Below are 13,913 nucleotides of genomic sequence, written 5' to 3' on the forward strand. Positions count from 1 at the left end.
CACACTAAACCTACAGTTTAAAGTGGCCAAGCGGATGTGTCTGGGTTTGTGTCTAATCACAGCGGGGGAGTTGTATGTGATCTGGTGCAGAGCGGCCGCCCTGCTGCAATAGATCTGCGGTGGGTGGTCATCAAGTTGTTAAAGCCACAATTCAGTTATTGATATTTTTGCATATTCACATTAGTTTAGCTCAGGCCAATGCAAGTATGCATGTGCCATAACCACAGTAAATCACTGCTAGTTTCTGGGTCCTGTGCCAAGTGGCTGCCCTGCTGCATTTTGAACACAGGAGGTTGCTCACTTGACATGGGTGCCATATAGGAGGATGCTTTGCATGTTCAATGAATTCAAAGCGTTCTCTAATAATTGGACAAGATGTAGTTTGTAAAGTCACTGTCCCATCTCATCCAAGTAGAGAATGCTTTGCATTTATTGAGAAAATGCAAAGTGTTCTCTGAATGGTACAAGCCGCCTGTGCTCAGTAACCAGCAGGGCAGCTTCTCGGCTTTGGGCTTTGGTCAGGGAGGCTAGCAGTACTTTTTTTTTTTCCTGGGGGGGTTGGCTGGTAAATAAACAAACCACACACACACACCCACCAATTAGCATATTGATGGGGTTTTGGGAAGGCAAAATATAAGCAGATTAAACATCATTAAACAATGTCTTACCTGGTTTCTGAATAGCAGGGCGACGATCCCGCCAGTGAGCTCCAGGAGAAGGCAGACCCCCAATGTATACATGAACTGAAGACAGAAAGAAGAAAAATAACAAAAAAAAAATTATTTTTTTTATATATATATATATATATATATATATATATATATATATATATATATATATATATATATATATATATATATATATATATATATATATATATATATACACACACACACACACACATATACACACACATACACTTTAACGATCGTATAACAGATGGGGCTTTCCATTTTTTGTTGAAGGTACGGAAAACCCCTATTGCCTTGGGGACTGACTCGGAGTGGTGGCAGTAACTGTGTTTTTTTCTGGTGAAGACATTAGACAAGACAAAGCCTATGTCAGTGTGAAGGGGTATTCCGGTCAGTACAAACAGCAACCCTTTTATTCTACAATGACTGGAAATATAGGATAAAAAAAAAGTTTTACCTCACGAGTCTCCCTCCTGGTAAAACTCGTTAGCCACGTTCAGATTATAGAGGGCACAAACTTACAAGTAAATATAAAACTGAACAGATTTAGGTCACTGCCTTAAAAGGCCAAGTTCACCTTTGTTCACTTCTTTTTTCTAAATTTCAGCTCCCCTATGTACCAACATAGCATTAATGTATTTTGCAAAAATAATCCAGCTTTCCATTTATTCTACACACGCTTACCTCACTGTCCGCAAGGCTGTTTAACCACTTATGGACGAGGAATATCGTTGATATGGCAGCAGTTAGCTGCCATAACCCCAGTATCCTCGTCTTTGGCTGGCGGTTCGCTTTCAGATAAAAGTGGTCTCGGTGGCGGATTCGCCACAAGATGACTTTTATCGGCGGCCAGGAGGCAATCGGATGTTGCTCCTTCATTGGCATGGAGACGAGTGAGCGGGGAGATGGCCCCCACCCGTCTCCATACCATTTAAAAATGGCAAAACGTCACTTGTGCTCATAGCTCTTAAAAAGGCAATTTTTTTTATGACAATTTTTTACATTTATTTTATTGCATTTTAGTGTAAATATGAGATGTGAGGTCTTTTTGACCCCACATCTCATATTTAACCACTTAACAACCGGCCCATAGCCGAATGACGGCTACAGGGCAGTTGCTTAACTCTGGGACGATGTACTATAACGTCCTCCCAGAATTCCGCTCTCACGCGCCCCCCTGGGGCGCGCACTCGAGAGCATCCGTGGCCACCGGGTCCATAGGGCCCGGCGCATTATGGATCACGGTAAACGGACGCTCATCGCCGCTGTTTACCACGTGAACGATCCATCAAATGACGGAGCGATCACTTGTAAACAAACATAACATGACGCCGGTTTCTCCCTCCCCTCTCTGTACCGGTCGGTACAGTGAGAGGGGAGAGATCTGTGTCAGCAGCACTGTGGGCTGGATCTGCAGTGCCCACAGTGCTTCTCACCATTAACCCCTCAATTCCCTGCAATACCCAGCAATGCCCTGCCAATACCCTGTGATGCCCTGCAATAATCTGCAATACCCAGCAATAAATTGACATACCCAGCCATAGTCGGTGATACCATGCAATACTCGGTGATACCCAGCCATGCTCGGCTGTGCTCAGCCTCTGTATGTGGCCAGGCTGTGGAAGTCTCACACATGTGATATTGCCGTACTCAGGAGGAGTAGGAGAATCTATTTATTCCGATATCAGCTTTTTCAGCCGGCGATTCTCTACACCATAAGAATGATCATAGAGGTTGTTCCACGGCTTGATCGTTCTTACAGGAGGCGAGAGGGGACATCCCCCCTCCCGCCGCCCTCCAGTGCTTCTACCAACTCGCCAATACAATCAAAGCCAGAATCGTTTTTTTTTTTTAATTTATTTCTTTTTTTTTTTTTATTATTTCAGACTTCCCAGCCTAGAGGTGAGATGTGGGGTCTTACTGAACCCATAGCTCACTGTAAAGAGGACCTGTCATGCCATATTCCTATTACAAGGGATGTTTACATTCCTTGTAATGGAATAAAAAAAGTGATCAAAAAATTGAAAATTTTTGGGGAAAAATAATGTCAAACTAAAATAAAAGTAAAATGAACCATAAAAAAAAAAAAAAATAAAAATTTTTTTTTAAAGTGCCGTTGTCCCCATGTGCTCACATGCAGAAGCGAACGCATTACACAAGTCCCGCCCACATATGAAAACCACGTTCAAACCACACATGTGAGGTATCGCTGCGAACGTTAGAGCAAGAGCAATAATTTTGGCCCTAGCCCTTTTCTGTAACTCAAAACATGTAACCAGTAAAAAAAAAAAAAAAAAAAAAAAAAAAAAAAAAAAAAAATGTAAAGCGTCGCCTATGGGGATTTTTAAGTAGCAACGTCTGGCGCCATTCCACGAGCGTGTGCAATTTTGAAGGGTGACAGGTTAGGTATCCATTTACTCGGCGTAAATTCATCTTTCACATTATGCAAAAACATTGGGCTAACTTTACTGCTTTTTTTTTTTTTAAAGCACAAAACATTTTTTTTTTCCCCAAAAAAAACACTCGTTCGAAAAATTGCTGTGCAAATACCGTGTGAGATAAAAAGTTGCAACAACCACCATTGTATTCTCTAGGGTCTTTGCTAAAAAAAACAAAAAAACAAAACATATAATGTTTTGGGGTTCTATGTAATTTTCTAGCAAATAAATGATATTTACATGTAGGAGAGAAATGTCAGAATTGTCCTGGGTGCTCCAGAACGCCTGGTGGCGCGCCCTGCATGTTGGGCCTCCGTATGTGGCCATGCTGCGTAAAAGTCTCACACATGTGGTATTGCTATACTTGGGAGGAATAGCAGAATGTGTTTTGGGGTGTCATTTGTGGTATGCATATGCTCTGTGTGAGAAATAACCTGATAATGCAAAATAAATAAATAGGAAAAAAAAATAAAAAAATCTTGATTTTGCAAAGAATTATGGGGAAAAAAAAAACTCGTCATGCCTCTTACTAAATACGTTGGAATGTCTTCTTTACAAAAGGGGGTCATTTGTGGGTAGTGATGGCCGAACGGTTCGCCCGGCGGTCGTTTCGCGGCGAATTTCCGACATTCGCGGTCCGCACGTTCGAACGCCTTTTTCCGTCGTTCGCCGCGGCGGACTTACGTGTTTAATGTATACAAGAACTTTAACCTTTGGTGACACGTTTATCATGTGATACAGGACAGCCAATTGAGACATGACAGCACATGGACACTTGTACATTCCCCCTAACCTATAAATACACCCGATCCGGTGGCCATTTTACATTCTTTCTTCTGTTAAGATAGGGACAGGTTCCTGTGTGGAGTAGGGAGAGATAAACCACTAGCTATTTGGTACACAAAAGTTCTTTTCAGGACTGGTATAGGTGTTAGGTGTTGATAGGTTTGCTGTGCTGCTGATTCTTGCAGCAGCCTGAGTGTCTTTTGTTAGTTTAGAGAAAGGGAAAGGACGGTGTATGCTACAGGGACAGCCAGATTAGTCTTTCATCATCATCATCATCATCATCATTAGCTGTTACTATCAAGGTCCACAAAAGAGCTGTTCCAGTAACCACTAATCGTTCTCTTTTTTTGCCAATTTGTATAGGGACAGGAAGGAAGCAGTGTTGTCAGGCAGTGAGGGTAATTTTAAAGACTTGCTGTTATTATTAGTTCCACAAAGGTTCTTTTCAGGACTGGTATCAGTGGTACAGTAATAGGCTTGTACATGTATAATATTCTTTCTTCCAAATATAGAAAGGATATTATACTTGACTGCTGCCCTTCTGCTGCAGTCTGCTAAACATTCACAACTCACTTGTTCCACAAAAGTTCTTATAAGGACTGGTAACTTGGTATAGGGTGCTACGGTACATAGGCTTGAGTGCGGTACAGTCTGCTGTTCTGTAAGGACCGCTATCGGTCCACAATAGATAGGGTTGACGTGCACCACTGCTGACCGCTGCCCTATACTGCAGCAGTCCTTCAGCGGTATAGGGACTGACGTACAGTCTGCTAATCACTAACACACAACCTGCTTGTTCCACAAAAGTTCTTATAAGGACTGGTAACTTGGTATAGGGTGCTACGGTACATAGGCTTGAGTGCGGTACAGTCTGCTGTTCTGTAAGGACCGCTATCGGTCCACAATAGATAGGGTTGACGTGCACCACTGCTGACCGCTGCCCTATACTGCAGCAGTCCTTCAGCGGTATAGGGACTGACGTACAGTCTGCTAAACACTAATACACAACCTGCTTGGTCCACAAAAGTTCTTATAAGGACTGGTAACTTGGTATAGGGTGCTACGGTACATAGGCTTGAGTGCGGTACAGTCTGCTGTTCTGTAAGGACCGCTATCGGTCCACAATAGATAGGGTTGACGTGCACCACTGCTGACCGCTCACCTATACTGCAGCAGTCCTTCAGCGGTATAGGGACTGACGTACAGTCTGCTAATCACTAACACACAACCTGCTTGTTCCACAAAAGTTCTTATAAGGACTGGTAACTTGGTATAGGGTGCTACGGTACATAGGCTTGAGTGCGGTACAGTCTGCTGTTCTGTAAGGACCGCTATCGGTCCACAATAGATAGGGTTGACGTGCACCACTGCTGACCGCTGCCCTATACTGCAGCAGTCCTTCAGCGGTATAGGGACTGACGTACAGTCTGCTAATCACTAACACACAACCTGCTTGTTCCACAAAAGTTCTTATAAGGACTGGTAACTTGGTATAGGGTGCTACGGTACATAGGCTTGAGTGCGGTACAGTCTGCTGTTCTGTAAGGACCGCTATCGGTCCACAATAGATAGGGTTGACGTGCACCACTGCTGACCGCTGCCCTATACTGCAGCAGTCCTTCAGCGGTATAGGGACTGACGTACAGTCTGCTAAACACTAATACACAACCTGCTTGGTCCACAAAAGTTCTTATAAGGACTGGTAACTTGGTATAGGGTGCTACGGTACATAGGCTTGAGTGCGGTACAGTCTGCTGTTCTGTAAGGACCGCTATCGGTCCACAATAGATAGGGTTGACGTGCACCACTGCTGACCGCTCACCTATACTGCAGCAGTCCTTCAGCGGTATAGGGACTGACGTACAGTCTGCTAATCACTAACACACAACCTGCTTGTTCCACAAAAGTTCTTATAAGGACTGGTAACTTGGTATAGGGTGCTACGGTACATAGGCTTGAGTGCGGTACAGTCTGCTGTTCTGTAAGGACCGCTATCGGTCCACAATAGATAGGGTTGACGTGCACCACTGCTGACCGCTCACCTATACTGCAGCAGTCCTTCAGCGGTATAGGGACTGACGTACAGTCTGCTAATCACTAACACACAACCTGCTTGTTCCACAAAAGTTCTTATAAGGACTGGTAACTTGGTATAGGGTGCTACGGTACATAGGCTTGAGTGCGGTACAGTCTGCTGTTCTGTAAGGACCGCTATCGGTCCACAATAGATAGGGTTGACGTGCACCACTGCTGACCGCTGCCCTATACTGCAGCAGTCCTTCAGCGGTATAGGGACTGACGTACAGTCTGCTAAACACTAATACACAACCTGCTTGGTCCACAAAAGTTCTTATAAGGACTGGTAACTTGGTATAGGGTGCTACGGTACATAGGCTTGAGTGCGGTACAGTCTGCTGTTCTGTAAGGACCGCTATCGGTCCACAATAGATAGGGTTGACGTGCACCACTGCTGACCGCTCACCTATACTGCAGCAGTCCTTCAGCGGTATAGGGACTGACGTACAGTCTGCTAATCACTAACACACAACCTGCTTGTTCCACAAAAGTTCTTATAAGGACTGGTAACTTGGTATAGGGTGCTACGGTACATAGGCTTGAGTGCGGTACAGTCTGCTGTTCTGTAAGGACCGCTATCGGTCCACAATAGATAGGGTTGACGTGCACCACTGCTGACCGCTGCCCTATACTGCAGCAGTCCTTCAGCGGTATAGGGACTGACGTACAGTCTGCTAATCACTAACACACAACCTGCTTGTTCCACAAAAGTTCTTATAAGGACTGGTAACTTGGTATAGGGTGCTACGGTACATAGGCTTGAGTGCGGTACAGTCTGCTGTTCTGTAAGGACCGCTATCGGTCCACAATAGATAGGGTTGACGTGCACCACTGCTGACCGCTGCCCTATACTGCAGCAGTCCTTCAGCGGTATAGGGACTGACGTACAGTCTGCTAAACACTAATACACAACCTGCTTGGTCCACAAAAGTTCTTATAAGGACTGGTAACTTGGTATAGGGTGCTACGGTACATAGGCTTGAGTGCGGTACAGTCTGCTGTTCTGTAAGGACCGCTATCGGTCCACAATAGATAGGGTTGACGTGCACCACTGCTGACCGCTCACCTATACTGCAGCAGTCCTTCAGCGGTATAGGGACTGACGTACAGTCTGCTAATCACTAACACACAACCTGCTTGTTCCACAAAAGTTCTTATAAGGACTGGTAACTTGGTATAGGGTGCTACGGTACATAGGCTTGAGTGCGGTACAGTCTGCTGTTCTGTAAGGACCGCTATCGGTCCACAATAGATAGGGTTGACGTGCACCACTGCTGACCGCTGCCCTATACTGCAGCAGTCCTTCAGCGGTATAGGGACTGACGTACAGTCTGCTAATCACTAACACACAACCTGCTTGTTCCACAAAAGTTCTTATAAGGACTGGTAACTTGGTATAGGGTGCTACGGTACATAGGCTTGAGTGCGGTACAGTCTGCTGTTCTGTAAGGACCGCTATCGGTCCACAATAGATAGGGTTGACGTGCACCACTGCTGACCGCTCACCTATACTGCAGCAGTCCTTCAGCGGTATAGGGACTGACGTACAGTCTGCTAATCACTAACACACAACCTGCTTGTTCCACAAAAGTTCTTATAAGGACTGGTAACTTGGTATAGGGTGCTACGGTACATAGGCTTGAGTGCGGTACAGTCTGCTGTTCTGTAAGGACCGCTATCGGTCCACAATAGATAGGGTTGACGTGCACCACTGCTGACCGCTGCCCTATACTGCAGCAGTCCTTCAGCGGTATAGGGACTGACGTACAGTCTGCTAAACACTAATACACAACCTGCTTGGTCCACAAAAGTTCTTATAAGGACTGGTAACTTGGTATAGGGTGCTACGGTACATAGGCTTGAGTGCGGTACAGTCTGCTGTTCTGTAAGGACCGCTATCGGTCCACAATAGATAGGGTTGACGTGCACCACTGCTGACCGCTGCCCTATACTGCAGCAGTCCTTCAGCGGTATAGGGACTGACGTACAGTCTGCTAAACACTAATACACAACCTGCTTGGTCCACAAAAGTTCTTATAAGGACTGGTAACTTGGTATAGGGTGCTACGGTACATAGGCTTGAGTGTGGTACAGTCTGCTGTTCTGTAAGGACCGCTATAGGTCCACAATAGATAGGGTTGACGTGCACCACTGCTGACCGCTCACCTATACTGCAGCAGTCCTTCAGCGGTATAGGGACTAAGAGTTTTGTCACAGGGTCATTTAAAAAATGACATGCAGAGGAAGAGGCAGGCCCTTCCGCAGGGGTGGTAGGGGTAGGGCAGGAGCAACAGGCTTGAGCCAAAGTGGGAAGTTGCAGAAGGTGCGTTCAATTACTTTAAAGGATGCACCAGACTTGGTTGAGTGGCTCGCTCAGCCTTACTCTTCTGCACCCTCCTCATCCTCTCGATCTGCACCCTCTTCTTCACTCTCTGCTATGTGCACCCCCAAAGACACTACCACCAACAACACGACCACCACCACCACCACCACATACCTTCCGCTTGAGTCACTGGAATTATTTTCCGATCCATATCAAGAGGACATTTCTGATGCGCAGCCACTCTTGGTATTGGATCAGGAAGAGGAGGTAGCAACAAGCGCTACTCAGCAGTCTGACGCCAGTACCCAGATCAGCCCAAGGAGGAGGTTGGTCCCCGGTGTTGCTGCCTACTCCGAGATCTCTACTTATAGCGGTGGGGAAGGTGACGTTGATGATGACGTGTCTAGTGATGTCACGTGGGTGCCCACAAGAGAGGAAGAGGAGGGGAGTTCAGAGGGAGATATGGACCAGCAGATAGGGAGGAGAAGCAGCAATGACTTACATTGCACAGCAGGGACAAAGCAGACTGCAAATGTATCAGGAGCGAGTCATCGACCATGTACGGTCACATCTGGCGCTCCCAGGACACCGGCACATGGCTCCGCAGTGTGGGCTTTTTTTAACGTGTCCGCTGCTGACAATAGCGTTGCCATCTGCAATCTTTGCAGTCAACGCGTTAGTCGCGGTAAGCCCAATACTCACCTAGGGACGACCGCCTTAAGAAGGCACATGAGCAGCCATCACCGAGCCCAGTGGGAGCAACGGAACACACAAAGCCACACTGCAGGCTCTCACCGTCCAGCCTCGTCTTCTACTTCTCCTTCTCCTCTCTCCTCACAATTGTCCTCCACTCCACCTTCCATCACGCCAAGCTCACATTTTTCTGCAAAAAGGCAGGCTTCCGTGGGCCTAATGTTTGAGCGTAAAAAAATGATGATGCCGGATAACCCTCTTGCCCAACGGTTGGCGGCTGGCTTGTCAGAACTCATAGCCCGCCAACTACTGCCATATAAACTGGTGGACTCGGAGGCCTTTCGCAAATTTGTGGCCATTGGAACACCACAATGGAAGGTCCCAGGAAGGAAGTATTTCTCAGAGAAGGGCATCCCAGAGCTATATGGCCATGTTCAGCGGCAAGTGAATGTATCTCTGGCACACAGTGTCGGTGCCAAGATACATCTGACCACAGACACGTGGTCTAGCAAACACGGGCAGGGAAGGTATATCAGTTTTACTGCCCACTGGGTGAACCTTCTGACGGCCGTCAAGCATGTAACCCGTGGCACCCGTGTAGATTTGGTTTTACCGCCACGGATTGCATGCAGGCCTGACTCTTCTTCTCCTCCTCCTACTCCATCCTCCTCCCTCTCCTCCTCAGCTGCCTCCTCCTTTTCCGCTGCTAGCGTCTCTTCCACTGCACCGCCCAAGCTCCCCAGAACCTATTCCACATGCCAGGTGAGACGTTGCCATGCCGTGCTGCGTCTGTTGTGCCTGGAAGCAAAGAGCCACACTGGCCCGGCACTCCTTTCAGCTTTGCGTTCACAGGCAGATGAGTGGCTAACACCGCTCAATTTGACAGTTGGTAAAGTGGTGTGTGACAACGGTGCCAATCTGCTTAGCGCATTGAAACAGGGCAAAATCACGCACGTGCCGTGCATGGCACACGTCTTAAACTTGGTCGTGCAGCGATTCCTTGTCAAATACCCTGGGGTCCAGGACATCTTGCGGCAGGCAAGGAAAATCTCGGCCCATTTCAGAAGATCTTACACGGCCATGGCTCGCCTTGCTGACATTCAGCGGCGACACCATCTGCCGGTCAGACGTCTTATTTGCGATTGCCCGACGCGATGGAACTCAACCTTCTATATGCTTGATAGGCTGCTCCAGCAGAAACGTGCAGTTAACGTCTACCTGTATGAACTCTGCGAAAGAAACGGTTCTGGGGAGCTGGGTTTTTTTTCACCGCGCCAGTGGCTGCTCATGCGCGACACATGCAGACTTCTGCGGCCATTTGAGGAGATCACCAAACTGGTCAGTCGCAGCCATGGCGCCATCAGTGACATGGTACCTTATGCCTTCTTTCTGGAGCGTGCATTGCGTCGTGTCATTGATCAGGCTGTGGAGGAGCAGGAGCGGGAAGATGAGGAAGTCGCAATGCTGGATGAATTCCCAGGGGGGGCTACTCTATCTGAGACAAGTCAACAACAGGAGTCTGATGAGGAGTCAGAGGAGGATGGTGCCGGGGCGGATGAGCAGGAGCAAGAAGAGCATGCTTTAAACCTTTCTGGGATCCCTGTTGTGCGAGGATGGGGAGAGGAGAATGAAGAGGACGACATTATCCTGGATGATGAGCAGGAGCCAGGCCACCACACCGCTTCCACTTTAGTGCAAATGGGGGCCTTCATGCTCCAGTGTTTTAATAGGGACCCCCGTATAAAAAGCATGAGGGTCAAGGACCAGTACTGGGTGGCAACGTACTTAGACCCCCGGTACAAACACAAAATGGCGGAAATGTTACCGCCGTCGCAGAGGGCTGTCAGAATGCAGCACTTCCAGGCCTTGCTTCGAGAAATGCTGCATTCTGCTTTTGCGTGCGCTGGCAGAGGAGCAATTCCCACTCCCAGAGAAGGATTTGCGGGTACCAATCCAACAGCGCCTGCAAGAAGAGGCCGGTTTGAAGATGTGTTGGTGACTTCGGATATGAGGTCATTCTTTCAGCCGACCCATCGACAGGTGTCATCCGGATCCAGCATCAGGGAACGCCTAGACCGTCAGGTGTCCGACTACATTGGGTTAACGGCCGATGTGGACGCTCTGAGGAGTGATGAACCCCTAGACTACTGGGTGGGCAGGCTTGACCTCTGGCCAGAGCTTGCCCAATTTGCAATCGAACTGTTGGCTTGCCCCTCATCCAGTGTCCTGTCCGAAAGGACGTTCAGCGCAGCAGGGGGGATTGTGACCGATAAGCGTACTCGCCTAGCTCACGACAGTGTTAACTACCTCACATTTCTAAAAATGAATGAGGCATGGATCTCGGAGGAATTCAACACATGTGACCAGTAGACCATGTATATGTCTATAAACTATTTTTTTAATCAAGCACACAGACCTTCTTAATTCATTTGGCTCACTTCCTTGACCCAAAAAAGCACACCGTACTATATGCCCCTACCCTCCTCTTTGAAGAGGTTGAGCGGTGTCATATTTCTACTGGGGCTGCTTATGATATCCCTGTGCTGTGCTGACTTCCTCCTGGGGGTTCTTATTATGAAGGGATCACACTATCCCTGTGCTGTGCTGACTTCCTCCTGGGGGTTCTTATTATGAGGGGATCACACCATCCCTGTGCTGTGCTGACTTCCTCCTGGGGGTTCTTATTATGAGGGGATCACACCATCCCTGTGCTGTGCTGACTTCCTCCTGGGGGTTCTTATTATGAGGGGATCACACCATCCCTGTGCTGTGCTGACTTCCTCCTGGGGCTGCTTACGGTGCTGCTGTCAGTGCTGTATGTCACGGTGCTGCTGTCAGCGCTGTATGTCACGGTGCTGCTGTCAGCGCTGTATGTCACGGTGCTGCTGTCAGCGCTGTATGTCACGGTGCTGCTGTCAGCGCTGTATGTCACGGTGCTGCTGTCAGCGCTGTATGTCACGGTGCTGCTGTCAGCGCTGTATGTCACGGTGCTGCTGTCAGCGCTGTATGTCACGGTGCTGCTGTCAGCGCTGTATGTCACGGTGCTGCTGTCAGCGCTGTATGTCACGGTGCTGCTGTCAGCGCTGTATGTCACGGTGCTGCTGTCAGCGCTGTATGTCACGGTGCTGCTGTCAGCGCTGTATGTCACGGTGCTGCTGTCAGCGCTGTATGTCACGGTGCTGCTGTCAGCGCTGTATGTCACGGTGCTGCTGTCAGTGCTCTGTATTACGGTGCTGCTGTCAGATGCCTCTATCACGGTGCATGTGTCATTCCGGTATGTCACGCTGCTGGTGATCATCTCCTGCACCCTCTTCTTTGCCTACCCTGGTCCCTGACCTTCCCTCTCCTCCATTGCCTTCATTAGCTCCATAGTCCTGAATTGTTAGAACAATTTCCCAAATAAAATAAAAATGCTTGTAGTTATCGATCCCAAATTCACCTCATACATGTATTATGTCATTGTCCAGATGGTGGGACTACGTTTTACCCCCTAATAATTACCACGTGGCCGCAAATTCGACATGAAGGTTTGCAAAGTTCGCCTCCCATTGAAGTCAATGGGGCCCGCGGCGAACGGTCGGTTTCGCGAACGTTTGGGTCCGTTCGCATTTCGCGTTCGCGAAACGTCCCGTCGGAAGTTCGTCCATCACTATTTGTGGGGTATTTGTACTTTTCTGGCATGTTAGGGTCTAAAATTATGGTAAGAAATGAGATAGGCCGTCAGTACTTCAGGTGTGATAAATTTTTCAGATATTGGCACCATAGCTTGTGGACTCTAACTTTCACAAAGACCAAATAATATCCACCAATTTGTACTTATTGTTACCAAAGATATGTAGTAGTATAAATTTTGGCCAAAATTTATGAAGAAAAATAATTACTAATCTGCTAAATTAAAAAAAAATAAAATAAAAAATTTTTTTCTTTGTTTCTGTTAACAGAATTTTCGGTCTTTTTTCTTTTATAGCACAAAAAAAAAAAAAAAAAAAACCCAGCGGTGATTAAAAAAGCTCCATTTGTGTGAAAAAAAAAAATTCATATGGGTACAGTGTTGCATGACTGAGTAATTGTCATTCAAAATGTGAGAGCACCGAAAGCTGAAAATTGGTCTGGTTATTAAGGTTGTCTAAGTGCCCAGTGGTCAAGTGGTTAAGAGGTCATGTCATGCTTTTTTTTTTTTTATTACAGGGGATGTTTACATTCCTTGTAATAGGAATAAAAGTGACAATTTTTTGTTTTTTAAAAGAACAGTGTAAAAAAAATAAAATAAAGATAGTAAAACAAAAATATTTTATTTACATTTTTTTTTATTTTTTTTAATGCGTCCCGTTGAACTGCAGAAGGGAATGCATATGTGAGTAGCGCCCGCATATGAAAACAGTGTTCAAACCACATATGTGAGACATCACCACGATCGGTAGAGCAAGAGCAATAATTCTAGCCCTAGACCTCCTCTGACTCAAAACATGCAACCTATACAATTTTTTAAACGTTTTAAAAAAAACAACATTTAAAATTTAAAAAAATATTTTTGTTTACTTTATTTTTATTTTATTTTTTTATTTTTTTGCACTGTTCTTTAAAAAACAAAAAAATGTCACTTTTATTCCTATTACAAGGAATATAAACATCCCCTGTAATAAAAAAAAAAAGCCTATGGAGATTTTTAAGGGTAAAAGTTTGTCGCCATTCCACAAGCGGGTGCAGTTTTGAAGCATGACATGTTAAACATCATAGTCAAGAATGAGGTTAGACATTAAATTCCAAATAAATTAAACACATGACAGTACCAACATCCCTATTATAGAGAGAGTAACAAGAGTGGTGAGACGGGATTTAAAAAAAAAAAAAAAAAAAAAAAAAAAAAAGTACTTCTTATAATCACACAAATCAAATTTTAATATA

At 46.3% G+C, this 13,913-nt stretch overlaps 1 protein-coding gene across 1 annotated transcript in view; it reads right to left on the reverse strand.

Moving 5' to 3' along the window:
- TSPAN15 (tetraspanin 15) overlaps window positions 1-13,913 on the reverse strand; it is a 62,444-nt gene that overhangs the window by 25,786 nt on the left and 22,745 nt on the right. The window contains exon 3 of the mRNA XM_077480625.1: window positions 669-743. Coding sequence (XP_077336751.1) covers window positions 669-743 — 75 coding nt within the window. The remainder of the gene's footprint in view (window positions 1-668; window positions 744-13,913) is intronic.

The sequence above is a fragment of the Lithobates pipiens genome, unplaced genomic scaffold (assembly GCF_037356315.1).
Source record: "Lithobates pipiens isolate NorthernLeopardFrog02 unplaced genomic scaffold, aLitPip1_a1.2 Scaffold_1, whole genome shotgun sequence".
Classification (NCBI taxonomy): Eukaryota; Metazoa; Chordata; class Amphibia; order Anura; family Ranidae; genus Lithobates; species Lithobates pipiens.